Source organism: Choloepus didactylus, chromosome 22, assembly GCF_015220235.1.
Source record: "Choloepus didactylus isolate mChoDid1 chromosome 22, mChoDid1.pri, whole genome shotgun sequence".
Taxonomy (NCBI): domain Eukaryota; kingdom Metazoa; phylum Chordata; class Mammalia; order Pilosa; family Megalonychidae; genus Choloepus; species Choloepus didactylus.
In genome coordinates this window covers 22976460-22994594 of record NC_051328.1, presented here as the reverse complement: position 1 = coordinate 22994594, position 18135 = coordinate 22976460, and the positions used below count along the sequence as shown (strand labels likewise).

At 47.1% G+C, this 18135-nt stretch overlaps 1 protein-coding gene across 3 annotated transcripts in view; it reads right to left on the bottom strand.

Annotated features, from left to right (window-relative positions):
- Positions 1–18135, bottom strand: part of DUS2 (dihydrouridine synthase 2) — a 59980-nt gene that overhangs the window by 2789 nt on the left and 39056 nt on the right. For all 3 annotated transcript variants that reach the window (XM_037816369.1, XM_037816370.1, XM_037816371.1), the window contains 8 exons: positions 16944–17004; positions 11886–11933; positions 7489–7554; positions 7251–7321; positions 5312–5398; positions 3933–4101; positions 1745–1866; positions 309–458 (listed from right to left, as the gene is read on the bottom strand). In XM_037816369.1, the coding sequence (XP_037672297.1) occupies positions 309–458; positions 1745–1866; positions 3933–4101; positions 5312–5398; positions 7251–7321; positions 7489–7554; positions 11886–11933; positions 16944–17004 (774 nt within the window). The remainder of the gene's footprint in view (positions 1–308; positions 459–1744; positions 1867–3932; positions 4102–5311; positions 5399–7250; positions 7322–7488; positions 7555–11885; positions 11934–16943; positions 17005–18135) is intronic.

The following is an 18135-nucleotide window of genomic DNA, read 5'->3' as shown; positions in this document are numbered from 1 at the left end:
TTTCTGCCTAGAGAGCGCACCACAGGGCTGCTGAGGGGCAGTGGGTATGTGCAGCGGTTGCAGAGCCAGGTAAGGGCTAGGTGGAGGGAAAAATAGAGTTCAGTCACCCTGGGGACAACATGCACACCCCTAACAGTGCTGCCTAGTGCTTTCTTTGGGATGCTAAAGATTGAGAACAAGTGTCCAAACCAAGGAGACCTGTGGCCCCTAAGCTTGGCATTAATCATGTAGAGCAGGCAGCCTGCTGGTCCAGCCAGACCCCGAGGGCACTGGCCCTAGCCCATACTGAGGCCAAGCTGGAGACCTACCGGTCAAACTTGACAGCCATCTTAATGACACCAGAGGTGTCTTGAGCTGGATCCTCTGCCTCCTCTGGGGTCCTGGCCAAAAGCTTGGCCTGCCGAGCATCCAGCTCCCGCGTGGTCTCCTCATAAAAGGCACCAAGGCCAAAGGCCTCACTGTTGAGGGAGAAGCAGAGCAGACAAGCACCTCTGTGTAGCCAGCATCCAGGGTACTGCAGGAGCCCAGAGCCCCACCACTGATCAACTCCCCCAACACATACACCAAAAACACCACTGGGGCCTGGCCAGCAGAAGTTGCTTCCTCTCCACACCTAGGATCAGCCTATACTGGAAGATGGAGAGTGAATGGGAGCCCCTGAAGGTGGAAATGTTCTAAAGGCCACTCCCACCACTTGACCTAGATTCTCTCCCAAGACAGAACACACAGGCAAGTGTCCCAAGCCAGCAATGGCTGAGTTGACCCCAACCTGGCCAAGCATCTGGGGCATGCACAGCCTCATCCTCATGTTTGTCCTTGGGAGAAAAAGAAGGATGGGGGCCTGACCCACTAGTGGTTCCCCACCTCCTGCCCCAGCCACAAGCAGTTAACGCATGCCTAGAGTAAATTGGATGCCCTCTGAGGTCTCACCCAGAGCTACACAGTTAAACTCTTTCTCTTGAGCCCCCAAGACAGCTGGGTCAAGCTGGTTAAGCTACGTGGGTTAAAGATTGAAGAAGCACCACAAGCCCAGAGTGGGGAGGAGGGGTCTTGCAAGGCTTTACCCTTTTAAATATCATCTTGAGGGCTAGAGGACCTTCAAGAAGATAGATCCCTGGGTGCAAGAGTGCTTCAGAAAGGCTTCTTTGAAGGAGTTAGGATACAGACAGCCAAAGTGAGACAGAGAGAGCATTCCAGGCAGAGGACCCAGTGTAAGCACAGGAGTGAAGGTGGGGAAGCAGATGTGTAGATAGAGAGCAGTGGGAGCAGGGATGAGGCCTAGTTGTACCAGCCAGTATCAACTACCTGGGTTGGAGCGACACCAGATCCAGAGGACCAAAGGGTGGCCTCTCAGACTTCAAAGTGATAGGGTTGGGTGCAGGCTGAGGCCAGTGGCTCCTTCTATAACCCCAACTCTCCTGACCATCGGGTCTTGGTGGCCTGGCATGTGATAGGTCCATTACATAGAAAGCCCCGTCCTCTCCAGGAATTCCCAAGCCCAGCCCTCACGTTCCTCCATCCTACTAGTACCCAAGTTCCCAAAACTCTGTTGCTGAGATCACACCAGGAATGAAAAGTTCCAAAGCCTTGAACGTGTCTCCTTCTACGCTGCACTAACCCCCATCCCCACACATCTACCTCCAGAGGCTGTGTCCCTGGCCCACTGATAGAGTCAGCTTAGGGCTCAGGATCAAGCCTGGGCAACATCTGCAAGGAAAGATGGATAGCACAATAACCCTCTCACCAAATTTCCCGAGAAGACTGGGCGGCATGGAGCAATCTTCCCTGGGGCGACTCCAGTTGTTCTCGTAGCATCTGGCACAAGCAGTACTTGGTGTTGGTATAGTGGTTGTCATACTGTACAGCCTGAGAGAAGAACTGGCATGAGCTATGCTCTGGTGGCAGGGAGACAGGCTCCAAGGGGGCAACAGAGGTATGCTTGCAGTCAAGGCAGTGTGACCCGGTAACAAGAGCCACCTCCACCCCAGACACCTGCTCCTCCAGGTAGCAGTACAAAGCTTGAAGGCCACAGCTGAGGCCCAGAGGCAAGAGCATGCTCTACTGGACAAATGAGGTCCAGAAGTACAGGAAGCATCCTATGCCTCAGCCACCACAACCTACCACAGAGGACTTGTTCTACATAGAGAACAAACCAGACCTCTGGCTGTAGCAGGTCCATTCCCAGGACAGGGGTGAGATTTTCCTACCCCTTATAACCAATGAGGATACCTTCCCTTCCCATATCTTAAACAGCCTCTCTCCAATTTCCTCCTACATGGATAAAGCACAGCAACACGTAGCAAGCATATTTGTACATGTCACTTGTCACTTCATATATCTATTATACAAGTGTAAGACAGAGCTGTTCCCACTACCCCACAGACTGGGAGACAAAACCTCAGGAGCAAGATGACTGCCTGGGTGGGGCAGGGAAGGAGAGAAGGAAAGCTAAAACAGCTCTCTGTCCCACAGCAGGGGGTAAAGGCTCCCCCAGTCCTCCAGAGCCCCCTCCTTCCCTCCATCCCTACTGTTCTATCTCTACTTGGGCCTATGTCTTCAGTACCTGGGAAGGTGCCATGGCAGGCTCAGGACAAAGGAGGAATAAGCGGGTAAGCCACGGCCAGCAGCAAGGCCTTGATTCAGCTTATTTGGGACAGAAGGCACCTGGCTGGACCAGAAGCAGCCTTGCCTATGCTTGAAAGCCTCTCCCTTTCTCTGTGACATCACACCCTCTTGAGGAATGGCCAAGGGATGGGCTGGGCAGGAATAACATCATCTTTCACTCGGTGAACAAGCTCAGCACTACTGAAGTGCTAGACTGCTCACCTGGGCTGAGGCAAGTGACTGTCCCCTTGCCTCTGACTGACCCAGGCCATTCAAGAGCCTGGTGATTGCCCATCTGTCCAACAACACCCCCAGAACCAGAAGGATGAGGGCAGCATAACGGCTTCAGCCTTGAGCAAGGGAGGCTCCAGGACAGAGCTGCCTAGCTCTGGACACAGGCCTCAGGAATTCCTTCCATCCCCAGCCTGCACAGCCATGGAAACATCCACATGGCATGGCAGCCACAACTGCCCAGGCTTGACCTTGGGTTGGAGAGGGCACAGGCAATCTGAGGATCTGAAAAGCCCCTTGACACTTCCAGGCAGATGTAAGCCCCAGGACTGGAGAGTGGGGTGGCAGTCTGCTCTGGGCAAGTGCTACATCCTCTACTCAGGCTCCACTCACTGATGAATTCGAGGAGCACTCACTGCCTCTGCCTCTAGTCATGCATGGCTGATCACAGAGATCCACAGAGTTCCAGGGTTGTGTCAGAGACAGGACAGGTGGCCTTGTCAAAATATTCCTTTATAGAGAAATGGCCCTGGTACCTCCAGTAAGAAGAAATTGGATTAAAGAAAACTATTTCCTAAGGAAAGGCTCAGAGATTAAAGCATTCTGAGAAGTGATTTTGACTGATAACCAGATGAGAAATCACTATGGAGATAATCTGTCCTCAAAATGAGCAGCTACAATGGCTCCTCCTGGCTGCAGCTGCTCCTGCATCAACCCACTGGAGGGTGTCTGAAGTGACACAGACACCACTGTTAAAACGTAAGCATGCATTATTGGGGGGGGTGGGGGTTGCAAGTGGAAGAGACAGAAAGATATCAGGTGCTGGAGCTCCCAACAGTATCCTAGATCCAGAAGGTCCTTGCTATGATCGCCACACCTCTGGAAGCTTTAGAAGGAGGGGATGGTAGGAGCATGTGTCCCAGCATCCTCTTTTCACATTGCAGCTGGGGAGACCCCAATGCTACACCTAGAAGAACCAAAAGAAAAGGAGAGGAACAACAAAGGCTGCTGGGGGCTAGGGGCTCACACAAAGTGCTTTCTTCAGGAATGTGGCAGGCAGTGAGAAAAGTTTGTTTTGAAAAAGTGCTGAGACGTACGTAACTGATGTACTTCTGCATGACCTCCTCCAAGGGTCGCAGACCTTCCTTGAGGAAGACAGATGGGTTCCACATGGCAGCTCGGGCCACCATCACTGAAGAGGCTGCCGTGGCTTGTCGAAAGTCCTCTATGTCCAAATACTTTTGGATGTGGTCGTGAGATCCTCCACTGAAAACCAACAGGGGGGCTAGGTGAGTCTCCATCACAGCACTAGTGTTTTCAGAAAAAGGTTAACTCTCAGATCTGCCACTCATTAACTGTGTGGCTTTGGCCCAAACTCTTCAACTCTCCAAGCCTTGGTAAAGTAAGGATTATAATACATACTCCACTATGAAGTTAGAAGCACTAAGTGAGATAATAAGTGCAAAGTAGGCCAAACTGCCTGGCACATAATAGGTATTCCAGAAATTTTATCTTCTCCCTCCTTTATCCTAAACAGTGGCTAAAACCAGCCCACATCTGAAGATATGTGTCTAAAACCAAGTATTGGGAACACAGGAAAACCCCCAGGCTAGGTGGTCACCTACATGCCCACCAAGGGCTGGGTTAACACCCTAGAGAGGGACAGACACACTGTGATCTCAAGAGGAAGGAAGGAGGCCCAGTTTGGTCACAATTTCTCCTCTCATACCTTGCTGCCTCTATCAGGAGCCAGGAGAAGAAACAGAAACAACCCTAAAACAGTCACGTGGTGGGGGTGAGATGAGGGGGGAGGGCAGTCAGGGCTTTGGAGTTTCCCAGTTCCCGCTCTCCCAGCAGGCTCTGTGCTGTACAAAGATGCAGGGCTGAACTGTTCTTCCATCTGGCCTACAGGTCAGCTCCCCAGTGGCTGGTGGAAGCTTTCTTATTACTAAGCCTTTGGGCTGGTCATCAGTACCTCACACCTGCCAGTCTAGGTTCCTGGTCCTGTGGCTGTCAGAACATTTTTCTGGACTTCTGACTGTGACATGCCTTCCACCCTCTGAGCCACAGCTATATGTGCTTTGGCCTGGGACTCCTCACATCCCTTATATGGCTGCCTACACCTAGCACAACTAACACTGGGTATTGCATCACCTTCCCCTGGGCATGCTTCAGTGGCCACCTTCTGGTTCTCCCTGCCCCTGAACACTCCTACCCCCAAACCATCCATCAGAAAGCCCTGGACCCCTGCCTACTGCACACCTACATCTGCCACCCACCAGAGGCCAGAGGACCTGACTCACATGATAGGCACGTTTTAGCCTCATTCCCAATTACATTTTTCATCCCACCTTTTTCCCTTTTCCCTTAAGGTCAATGCTTTATGCTCTCTCATTTCCTTTTCTGTAAGTCTGCTTGAATCTCTTTTGTGTGAGGTGGGGCGTAAAAAAATAAATGATGAAGAGGAGAGGCTTACTTGGCTATGACAGGAATGGACAGGGCTTCAGCAATGGCTTTGATGGTCTCACAGTTGACAGGGTGCTGAGGTCGCTCCTCCCGCTTCCTTGGAAATAAAGTAAAGGGCTCAGAGCTGAGTGCCAAAGGCCATGTCACAGCTCACACAAGGTTACCCTGGCCAAACCCTACTGTCCTCCCTACTGGACCTCAGGAAGGCCAAGGGGCCATGTGGCCATCAAGGACAAAGGCCTTAGCTGCAGGGGATGGCTCTCCCACCCCTCAGGGAAGAACTCTGTAGAGAGGGGCAGGAGCAGCAGAAATCCATGCAAAGGCGGCAAGTCCCACTCTCAGAGGCCTGCAGGTGAGGCACGGCTGCAGGGGACCCATGAGGTCATGAGGTGGCCTGGCTCCCAAGGTCACACCACCCTTCCCTGGCTTCTCCTCACCTCTCACAGAGATGAGGGACAGTGCCACAAAAATGCTGCTCCTACTGTCCCAGTCCTGCCCCCCCCAAGGGACCAGGAACAGCTGCTGCTGCTCAGACTGTCCACACCCACACAGCTGCCAATGCTGGGACCAAGTCCCGCAGCTGATCCGAGGGAAGGGCACCTGGCATGAGGTAAACCCTGCCCCCAGGGCAGGCCCCAGCTGTCATGAGGAGCCACAGGGTAGGCAGGACCACAATCCCTGGGGCCCTTCATTCCAAGGCCAGAAACAAAAAGTTCTTGTGTATGAAAGAGTGATTCTTAGGGATGTCGAGGTGGGCCCTGATCTGAGCTGTACTCAGGGACAAGCAGGAAAGGTGGTCAACCAGAGAGCCCTTACCCAGGTCTTGTCTGGGAGTGTCCCCTCTGCTATACTCCTCGACAAGGGGACAAGGGGCCATAGGGCCTCTCAGCCCAGCTGGCCCTTCCTCCCATACCCTTAACAGCCAGTTTTATCCCATCCACAACAGCTTTGCACAAAACTATCTTCCTAGTGTTTCCAACTACTGGTAAAACTTATAGTTTCATTTATCAAGAGAATACAATATGTCAGCTTTATATTCACAATTTCATAAAATCCTCATGACAACCCTGTAAGGTAGAAATTATCATCTTAGGCTCCAGATAAGGAATGTGCGTCTCAGAGAGGTTCATTGATTTGCCCGTGGACACACGACTAACAAGCTACGGAGCTAGGATTTCAATCCAGGCAGTCTGAGTCCAAAGCCTGCTGCCTTGGGAGGGAGGCGCATACGTGTATATGAGTATGGCCCTTCACCTCCCCGTCTTGGCTTCAACCCAAGCAGCTCTGCTTTTCTGTTTTATATATTGGGATTCTGGGCCCTCCTCTCTGAAAATGCTGTAATAGACACAACCAGCCGTCTGAAAGGACCTCCCAGACTCAGGGGGCAAATATGACTGGGAAACTGCGGATAGCCCTCAGCAACACCTCAGCTCTCAGCAGAGAGCACATTAGCTACAGATAATAAGGATTGTGTAAAGTGCTCCTGTGACAGCTGGCAGTCCAACAAGGGCAGACAAAACAGGCTGTGCCTTTAAAAGAACAGCAGTCTGCCTGGGGTCATTGAAGGAGAAGCCACTGCTCAAAGTAGTGGGGAAAAAAATGAGATTCAGGGTCAGAGTTCTAATTTCACCACCTCCTGCCTGCATGATAACAATTTTGAGCAAATCACTCAATTGCTAACATTTACACATCTTGAGAGGAGGAGCATTTCTCTTTCCTCTTGGTCTTTCTCAGCCTCTAAAGCCTACTATCCAGCAGGTGCTCAATGGGTGAGACAAGAATGCAAGCCCACAGAGAGTTTGACTTCCCTCAGGTCACATGGGATGTCAAAGAGCCAAGCAGAGGTAGGCTGATGATGTGGAAGGGAAGAGTGTTCTTCCCCTCAGATCTGGTGAAGGATCACTAGGATGGCTGAGGACCATCCTCTCCCAGCACGGCAGCCCACTCACCTCCCATGGACTGCGATGGCGGCAATGCCAGTCCTCTCAATCCGCTTCACCAAGCTCAGGGTTTCCTCCAGCTGAGGCAAAGGACCGTGCAGGGTGGTTATGGAAGCTGCCAACTTCTACAGTGCCCTCAACTCCGTCTCCTGCCCCAACCCTAATTCATCTCCTCCAGAATCATAACACCTCCAAATCCAATGTCACCAGAGAGCGTGGACATTCAAATGGAGCACACCATCCTTACCGATGGCAGGATGCGAATCTTGCAGGTCACAGGTCTGTGTGTTCCTTTAACAAGAGTACTGAGGATCTGCAGAGAGGAGAACACAAGGGCATCTGCCTCTTCTGGAACAACCAACCACAGCTGCTAATACTAGTTAACTCTGCTACAGGCCTGTACACTCCAGTGACGTGGACAACATAGGAGGATGCATGCATACTGCATACACACAAATGTAAGCTCCATGATGCAAGCATTTTGTCTTTGTTCTGTGCTAGAACCCCAGCACCAACCCCCTGCCTGGCACACAGTGGTGCACATATACTTGTTGAATGAATGAATGAATGAGAGTGTAAATGTGGATCTGCATGCATCCCCATGTGGGACACAGTAATCATTTGCCAAACATCAAAATCACCTGGATAAGGGGTGTCAATCTCCCTGGCAATGTGGGATATGACTCCCAGGGATGAGCCTGGACCCGGCATCGTGGAATTGAGAAAATCTTCTTGACCAAAAAGGGGAAGTGAAATGAAACAGAGCAAAGTTTCAGTGGCTGAGAGATTTCAAATGGAGTCGAGAGGTCACTCTGTAGGGCATTCTTATGTACTATATAGATATTCCTTTTTAGTTTTTAGCGTATTGGAATAGCTAGAAGGAAATACCTGAAACTGTTGAACTGCAACCCAGGAGCCTTGATTCTTGAAGACGATTGCATAACTATGTAGCTCACATGGGGTGACTGTGTGATTATGAAAACCTCGTGGTTCACACTCCCTTTGTCCAGTTGATGGACAGATAAGTAGAAAAATGGGGACAAAAACTAAATGAAAAATAGGGTGGGTTGAGGGATAATAGAATGTTTTAGATGTTCTTTTTTTACTTTTATATTTTATTTATTTATTTATTTAGGAGTAAGAGTTGATTCTGGTAATGAATGCACAGTATACGATGGTACTGTAAATGGTTGATTGTACACTGTGGATGACTTAGGGTATGTGAATATATCTCAATAAAACTGTATTAAAAAAAAAAAACAAATATAGAATCCTGGATTCCACCTCACATTTCCTGAATCAGTCTCTAGGGGCAGAGGCTTAGGAATGTGTTTACAACAGGCTCTGCCCACCACACTCCCTCAAGATGATCCTGAGACCTAGCCCTGGTAAGAACACCCAGCTGACAGCTTCCTTCCTGGCTGAAGGCAATGCTCCCTGAGTGCTATCCCAGGATATACCCAGCGAGGGAGCGAGCAGGAATGCCTTACAGGTCCTGGGTCCTTTCTCCATGCACCCCCCCTCTTCAGAAAGAAAAAGACAAAATATTCAGCATAGTAAGAAGTGCTTATTTGCACAGTAATTGCAAAAGCATGTCAAAGAAAATCCAGAAGTCATACAGGAAAGTGCCAGGGAGGTAGCAAGAACAGAACCCAGGTGAATCAGAGATCAAGAAAGGTGCAGATGAGGAGTAAAGGCAACTGCATGCCTGTGGCCCATCTCCTTCCCTTATCAAATATCTTTCAATCCAGACAGTCTGGAGGGAAGGTGATCCTAAAAGCTCCTTTCCAAGAACCGGATCCCTGGTGAACAGAGCAGAAGGTACACCAGGCACCTGCTGCCAGTCTTGATTCTAGGCAGATGGAGGCAGCAGAGAACCAGGCTGCAAGAGCCAGTGAAGGAAGCCTTTCTCTCACGGACAGGCTTGGCAGGACTACTCAGTTCACTTCAGGAGACACCAAACCAAAAGGCTGGGCTGGCAGGAAGGGGAACAGGTCATGGGCAAGTCAGGGCTTGCTGCCCAGACACAAAGGAGTGGGGGTCAGAGAGAAGCAGTCCCGAGGAGCCCTTTAAGGGGCTGGGGAGGGCTGCCAAGTTCATCGAGACACAAAATTAAATACTTACTCTAGGCCTATCCTTTTGGCTGATAGCACCATCAATGGAAGGTTCCCTTGCAAGTACTGACTTAGAATCCTCTGCTATTTAAGCAAGATCAGCTTGCCAGATCTAATTCTCTGCTTTGCAGAACTTCCTTTCAGTGTATTTTATCCAAGTCACTCTAAGCTTTCTTCAGTATTTCTGTTCATTTCAGGACCAGGAAGGAAATTATGTAACCAAAAGCCCTAGCCACTTGCAGAGGATCACACTGAGGGGAAAGTACAGCTAGAGTCTGTCTTCTGGCCAGGCTCTAAAAGAAACTCTCCTGGACAGCCCAATTCTTTCAGTTCCAAGTCACACCACTTGTCTTTGCTGTGAAAGGACATGAGACAAGTCCATATCTGAGGAAAGTAACAGCACATCTACACATCATAAGATCCATCAGCTGAACTCAGGAAAAGCAGAATCTTTAGCACCCCTTGTTGTTCGGGAGAGGGAGGTAGGAAAATGGGAGAGCACAGGCTTGGCAATCAGTGAGACCTGAGTTCAAGTCCTGACTCTGTCAATTGTGACAAATGCAGTGTAGAAAAAGGGGATGCCCTGGAAAGCCAGGAATGGCATGGGAAATCTTGGCCAGGAGTGAGAGAGAGTATTACTAGGTTAGTGTCTAATACTGAGGTTCTTGATCCAGGGAAGGTACACCAGTTACCTAAAATTGATACTCCCTCCCTGCCCCTATCCACCCCAAGGGTATACACCGTTCTCAACAGACAGCATCCTTAATTTGAAGATTTTTCTGCAGGTGGTCCTGAGATTCTCCTACACATGAAACCATGAGTCTAAAACACCAAGCCTGGAAGGACCCACAAAGCCTGCCAGCACAGCCTGAGCCTGAATCTAAGCCAGCTCACAATACCAAGGTCACCTCTGGAGGAGGCCTGCACCCTCCCAGCCTGGCCCATTCAACTATCCCACCAAACAGAGAACCACCTGAATGAAGTGAGCTCCTGAGATGCGCTCTGTCTCTTATGCCTTCTCCAGAGAGGTATGGAGAGGACAGAGCCAACAACAGGGGTCTGAGAGTCCAGGAGGCCCAAGGACAATGAAAATGCCTGTGTATACATGTTGCGAACCAAAGCACCCCTGCTGGGGCCCCTCCCCTAAGTATGGCGATGACTTTGGCATTCATGGTTGTCTACATACCTTCCACCCTGCACAGAGTTTCTGACCAGAGGTGCCCATGTCCAGGTGACAACAGACCTGTAGCCAGACACATAAACTATACACAGGCATCTTTAACCTGAGATGCCATCCAGAGCAGGGACTGATGCTGAGTTAAGAATCACAAGACTGTGGCTCTTAGACATGGTTCTACCTGCCACTTATTTGTTACATGATTTTGAGCAAATTATTTTTATCTTTCTGGGCTTTAGTTTTATTACTCTTGATCAAATGGAGATAGCAAATGCCTGCCCTGTCCACTCCAAGGGGCTTCTGGAACAAATGGAATAAAAACTGGAATATACTTCGAAAAGCAAACTACCCTATAAATGATAATGGTACTTTATAGCCACATTGTAAGTAAATCATCTGTGGCTGCACGTGGGAAAAATAAGGGTCCTAGCCAACAAACACGCTGGTCTTCTTCTATCCAAGAGACAGCTAGACTGGAGGAATACACAGGGCTGGCTGCAGGTGCAGCTGCCAACACAGACGATGGCTGCTCTCGTTGGTGGTGCCTTAGTCCCAAGTCGCCCTAACCTGGGGAAGGCACTATGATAAAGCCCAGACAGGAAAGGAGGTTAGAGAATGAAAGGGAAAACAAAGAATTAGAGGAGCAACATGGAAAGAGCTGGTGAACTGGGAAAGCAAAGAAAAGGTGCATATGCTGTGACAAAAAAATGTTACCTCCACATGCCCTGGAAGCTCACAACACTGGGTGGTGCATGCCAACCTGTCCCCAGGGCCTCATTAGCCTGGCCTGAGAATCACCAAGGGAAGAGGAACAGAGGAAGGCTAACTCAGCTGGCCTCATCGAACCCTGCCTGGCCTGCTCTCAAAGGGCTAACAGCAGACTCCATCAGTATGCAAGGGACCCACTGCTGCTCCCATCAAGCCCCCTGGGAGAGGCCAAACCAACCCCCCCCCCCCATACACACACACAGACACACACACATACACACAGCCGCTGAACCTGTCCTCAATGCGTGTAGCCTGGCCTCTGTTCTCATGATCATCCTAGAAGGGATAGGACAATACAGGGGAGCCTCTAAAGGAATTCTCAGCTCCCCTTCCCATACCCTGCACCCAACTCCCCAGCTCTCAGCTGATATGTCCCTTGCCCTTGACTTGTAAGGAACTCCAAGGCTACTGCAGACTGGCTCAGAGGTTCCCAAACCTGGCTGCACGTCAAAGTCACTGGAAAGCTTTTTTAAAATGTCCAGGCCTCAGGTGGCAGACACTGATTCAGTAAACTGGGGTGGCAAGAGGGAGACATCCTTGGTGCCTCTAGTTCATAGCCCTTCTTTTTGCCCATGCAGGACTTACCTTCTCGATCTTGTCAGGGTCTGACAGCAGAGCGGCTCCCATTCCTCCCTAAGGGAAAGCAAAAGGGTCTTTGTACAGCTGGAGGAGGATGGCTCTGCCCCGTGGTGTAGCAACATGGTGTGGAAACCCACCCCAGCACTCGCCTCAGAGGGACAAAAGTCTGCTAGCAACCAGCACTGCTCCTAAGCAAGAAGTAAGGCAGTAGCATCCAGGCCCACAATATCAGGGATCAGAGTTTGCTGAATTCTAAAAAATTCTGACCCCTCTTGGCAGAACCCACAGATCTATCTAGAAATGGGTTCTACAAAAGTCATTTTTCAGATGTGCTCACTCCCTATCCACGGTCTCAGTGTCTTAAGAAACAACCTCACTATCTCCCAAACCCTGAAAAAGAAAATCAGTGAATCACTCTCCCTTTGAAAAGATCAAATTCTACTTCTTCCCATACTCTTCAACACTTGGTGGTACCACCACCACCCAGCAAAGTCACTTGGAGACATGCAACCTGCGGACCATGTCCAGGTCCCTCTCCTCTGCCAGTTCTGAGGACCCAGAACAATGCCAAATCTCAACATTAACAGTGGTTGTCTTTTTTTTTTTTTCATGGTAACATATATACAACATAAAATTTCCCATTTCAACCACTTTGAAACATACAATCCAGTGGCATTAATCACACTCACAACATTGTGCTACCATCACCACTATCCACTACCAAACCTTTCCATCACCCCAAACAGAAACTCTGCACCCATTAAGTATTAACTCCCTTAACTCCCCATTCTCCCTCCCCACTGCCCCTGGTAACCTACAATCTACTTTCTACAGCTATCAATTTACATATTCTAGTTATTTCATATAAGTGAAATCATACTATATCTGTCCTCTTATGTCTGGCTTATTTCACTCCACAGGTTAATCCATGTTTTAGTATGCATCAGAATTTCATTCTTTTTATGGCTGAATAATATTCCATTGCATGTATATACCATATTTTATTTATCCATTCATCTTCTGATGGTCATTTAGGTTGTCTCCATCTTTTCACTATTGTGAATAATGCTGCTATGAACATCAGTGTCCAAATATGTGTCCAAGTCCCTGCTTTCAATTCATTTGGGTAAACAGCTAGAAGTGGGATTGCTGGGTTATATGTAATTCTATATTTGACTTTTTGAGGAATTGCCAAACTTTCCCACAGTGGCTGTATCGTTTTACGTTCAAGAGTGGTTATCTTTTGATGGTGGGACTATTGGTAATTTCCCCATATTTTTTCTGTACTTTTTGTATTTTCCAAGTTTTGGATAATGGCATTTTAATAATCAGGGGGGAAATCGTCTAAAAATTTTTTTGAAGACCTTATCCGTATCATTTAAAAGTGAGATAAAGGGGAGAAAAACAAATCCAATAAATATATGCTATCAGCACAAAGACTCCATAAAATGAATACTCACAGGATGTGCTTAGAAGGTTTAAGTTTGGATCTTACTATTTAATTTCATGTTTAAGGATGACAGATTAGAATCAGAGAAAACATTAAACCATCAGACTCGGCCAGGCTGAGCCTGCATTTTACAGGAGGGAAGGTAAAGCAGAGAAGCCACCAGCCCTGGACTCTCTTAGCCGCAGCAGATAAACCTTGGAGGCTTTAAGGAAGCCCTGGCCACTGACCCCACTTCCGGCTCTCCTTCACCTCACATGATCCAGCCCCTCCTTATGGAATCACAGGACCTAAAACTCACGGCCCTTTCCACAACAATGGCTTTCTCAATTAGTATTTTCTTCCTTCCTTCCTTTCCTCCTTTCTTCCTTCCTTTCCTTCCCTTTCTTTCTTCCTTCCCTTCCTTCCTCCCTCTTTGCCTCCTTTCCTCTCTCTATTTAACTTACTGCTTTTTCGAATAGATAATATGTAAGAGAGACCAAAATTTAAGAGGTTTGAAAGGGTAGAGTAAAAAAAACCTCCCTTCCAGAGAAATGGAACACTTTTTAATCTACACTTTTTATACAGTTTCAATGTTTGAACCATGAAAACAGGGCAGATGTTCAGCTGGTACATACTGGTGCGGCATAATGGTTGGCATCTATTCTGACTGGTGAGTGCCAGTGCTGTGCCCGTTGTTAATCATCACCCAGCAGTAGGAATTTACGACCTATGTAAAAACAAAAGAAAAAAGCTCTCCCCTCCCACTTGTATCCCCTTTGCTCAATTAGTTTCCTTCCCCTAAGGAAATCACCGTTACTAGTTTCTTGTGTATCTTTCAAAATATATTCTATGAATAAAATCAGTAAATACATGTAAATATCCATTCCCTGTTCCACTTATATAAAGGATGGTACACCGTAGATAATTCTGCTCCTTGCTTATTTTACTCCACAATGTATCAGGAAGATCATTCCAACTACTTTCAACTCCACTCCTTAAGGAACATAAAAGCATAATTAGAAGAGAGCAAAAGAGCCCAAAGTTTTCAACTCCTCACAGACTATTTAAAACCTTCATAATTCCTCGAGGCAGCTGTCTGTCCTCTGATTTTCAAGCACCCAAGGGTCTTTTGCCTCAGGTGGTCAGTCAGTCCACAGCCTCATAGCCCAAAGCAAAGGTCCCCAGGCCAGGTAACTCACAGTGTAGAGTGGCTGACTCGGGGCAGTGAGCCAGGAGGACATCTGCTACATCTACCCCATGGACCCTGACTGCTCATCCTGCAACCAGGCTCCCAGAAACCTCACACTGGTGTCTCACACGCAGAGGACCCCAAGCTGCCTTTGTTATCTGCTCCAAACGTGCTCTTCCTCTACCAGTCTCAATCATGTTTCAAGACTGACTATCCTCCTGGATGGCCAGTCTTTCCTTCCTCCATCCCCACCAAATACCCCATCACCCTACACCCAATCCACTCATGGCCAGCTACGTCCTGTCAAATTCTGCCCCAGTATGGCTTCTCCATCTCCCCACTCCTTGTCTCTTCCACAGACCCAAAACACCCATCTCCTGTATCTGCCTCCCTACCTCCAGTTTCACAGGATAATCTCTCTACTGAGAAATCCGATGAGAACACTGATTTCTTCTCTGCATGCTGCTCTCATATACCACCTGATGTTTTCTGTTCTGATAGTGAAGAACCACTTGTTTCTTCTGATATAGAAACATATTTAACAGAACTTTTACCTAAAAACACTCAAGTACAACTTCCAAATGATAAAAAGTGGAAAGGGTTTACTATAATAACTGGGACAGATGATTCATATCCTTCAAGTCCCATGTTAGAAGATTACACTGAAGGAGAAACCAATCAGTTAAAAAAGCTGTGAATATTTTCCAGAAAGCAGAAAGCTCCTCTCAACCTTCTTAGATATAGATAACATGTATACTCATCTGGTCCTTTATGAAAACAGGATGGGCTGCGGCTGTTACTTTAGTCATAGAGAAGTCGTAAATAATGTAGCAAGGTTGAATACAGTCCCAATCAAATGTATGTTTATCAAAATGATGTAATGGCTAAACTAATCACAGAATAAAATGAAAAAACTATATAAATAAGTTAGAGACAAGTAATAGTAATCTCTTTTTTAATTCTTAGTCTCTACTTAAATAAAAGTATGTTATATTGCTCTTACAGAAATCATAGCTTAATTTAGTAAAAATATCATCAGTAGAGTTTTACAGGCATTCAAAGCCAAGTCTCTGGTAACATAGATACCGTCCTTTGATCTTGAACCACTCACGGATCAAGACGCTTCGCTTCATGAGACATTCGTGTTCATGAAGCATCATTTAATGTAAAAATAGACTATGACTTAAATAAAGTTACTCTAAATCAAGATGCTATAAAAACTCAAACAAGAGGGGGCTCTCTGATCTCATGTCCAGCTACATCTGGAGGAGTGGGGCCTCCCAGGCTTGGTAATGTATCAACTAATTTTTACATTGTAAACTTGTTTCTTTTACCTTAAGTGCTCCTTTAGTAAAAATGTGCTAAAGGTGAATTCTTGTCTTGAGTGCTCTTTACTTTTAAACTATTGTCTGTCCCTATACTCTTAATTTAGTGGGAGGTTACCTGATGAAGTCCAAACCCATTGAATCATGACTTGATTAGGTTCAGACCTTTTCTAACAGAGGTAGGTTTGAGGTATAAAGACACAAACCCGTGACACCAGCTTCTTCCCACTTTGATATATCAGACACACAGCTACCAGATTAGTGTTTCTAAAGCACAGTTCCGATCACATGCCTCTGCTCAAAACCATCAGAGATACCTGAAGTCCAGTTCAGCTGATCTGGTCCCCACCGAGGTTTTCCTCTGTTTCCTCTACATCTCCCACTCTCCAACCCTCTAGTCAAATCTAGCTACTCACAGTTGTCTGTGTCAATATCATGGTGGCCTCTGGGCTTCTGCTTATGCCATCCCCTCTGCTCATGGAGTCCCAAATCTCCTCACTGAGGACCACCTCTCCCTATAAGAACCTGAGTTTACGGGCAGCCTATCGTCTCTTTCCTCTGGTCTACCATGGCCCTCTGGTCTGACCTCTTCTGATATGACAATGGGGATACATGTATTGCGACCTCTTTTTTTTAATATGTAATATGTGTCCTAGTTTTATTCATGAAAAAAACCAAGCCTTGTTCACATTTTTTTAAACATTTATACCATTTGTTTTATCAATTGTGCATGAGTGGACTTACCCTTTCTCTCCTTGTGTTTGTGTGTGTGTGTACATGTGTACTTTATGTTTATCTATAATTTTTCAGGCTAAGTTACATACATCATAGCCCTTTACCTTTAAATACTTTAATGTGTATTTTCTCCAAGAATAGAGATATTCTCTTACATAACCACAGAAGACTTATCAACTTCCTAAATTTACATAAAAATGGCACTTTCATTCTAATCTACCATGGTCTTTATTCCAATCTTGCCAGTTGATCCAATAATGTCCTTCAGAGCATTTTCCCCATCTAGGACAGGATCCAGTCCAGAGTCAGGTAATGTACCTAGTTGTCATATCTCACTAGCCTCCTTAAATCTATGCCCTATGAGGAGTATAAAGAAATGTGTTTACCTTGGTGGAATATTCCTTTGGACAGCCCATGTTGACATCGATACCAGCTACATCATTTTCTCTGGAAGTATATGAAGGCGGAAAAGTAATAAACATTCAACTTGAGGGGAGAAGGTAGAGCCAAGGGCATGAGTCTTTGCTTATGAGCCTCTTTCATGTCCATGGCCTTACGCGACACACCAACCCTCAATGAAAGAAGCTAGAAAACTGGAAAAAAAAAAAAAAACCACCCTTCATAAAATAAGCAACTTCCTCATCTGAGCACAGTGAAAGAGGAAAACCATCATGTGTTCTCATCTATTAAGGGCCAGTAGTAGAGAACTTTGAAATTTTGGAGTTGTATCAGATAACTCAAATACCAAGTGACAGGAGCAGTGAACCTGACCCCAGAGTTTCAGTTCTGACCGGGTTAGTAAAAGCTATTTGTCAATGGGGAAAGGCGACATGAACGTGAGAGCCCTTTCCTTGAGTATCTCTTCTGGCTAAAGTTACTGTCTCTATTTTGAGGGCTGGAAAGTTGGCCTACTCCAAAACAATTCTCAGATATCTAAAGCACCCTCCCCGCAGCCTGTGGTACGTACACAGTTAACAGGCTGGGATCAGCAGCAATCACTGCCTGAGTTCTCTCTCGTGCTCACTATAATCGATAACGACAGCTAACACTTAGTAAGCACTTACTATGTGCCACATGCTGCAAAGACATTTATGTGCATTATCTCATTTACTCTTCTCCATAATGCTGGAGGTAGGTAGTATTATTGGTCTCATTTTATAGATGAAGAAACCAAGCTCTCAGTGAGGTTAAGTAACTTGCCCAGGATCACACAGTCAGCAGGTAGCAAAAGCTAGAATTCCAACCCAGCTCTAACTCCAAAACCCATCTCCTTAGCCACTATACTAACCTGCCCTAATTTAGAAAGCAATAAATGTCCAGTTTTCTACATTTATTTCTACACTTCATGGGACTTCAAACCTCAGGACTCAGTCATGAGAGCCCTTGAAAAGGGAGCCTCGTGATTAAACACCGAAAAACAGCCTCCCACAGAAAGGTTCCGGGTACACATGAGTACTATGCCAGCCCTCGGAGGACACAAAGAGAGAAAGAAGCCAGACACTCTTAACCTAGAGAGAGAAGCTGATGACCTGGGAAGCAGAAGGGTGATCACCAACATGGTCACCAGTGACATTAAGG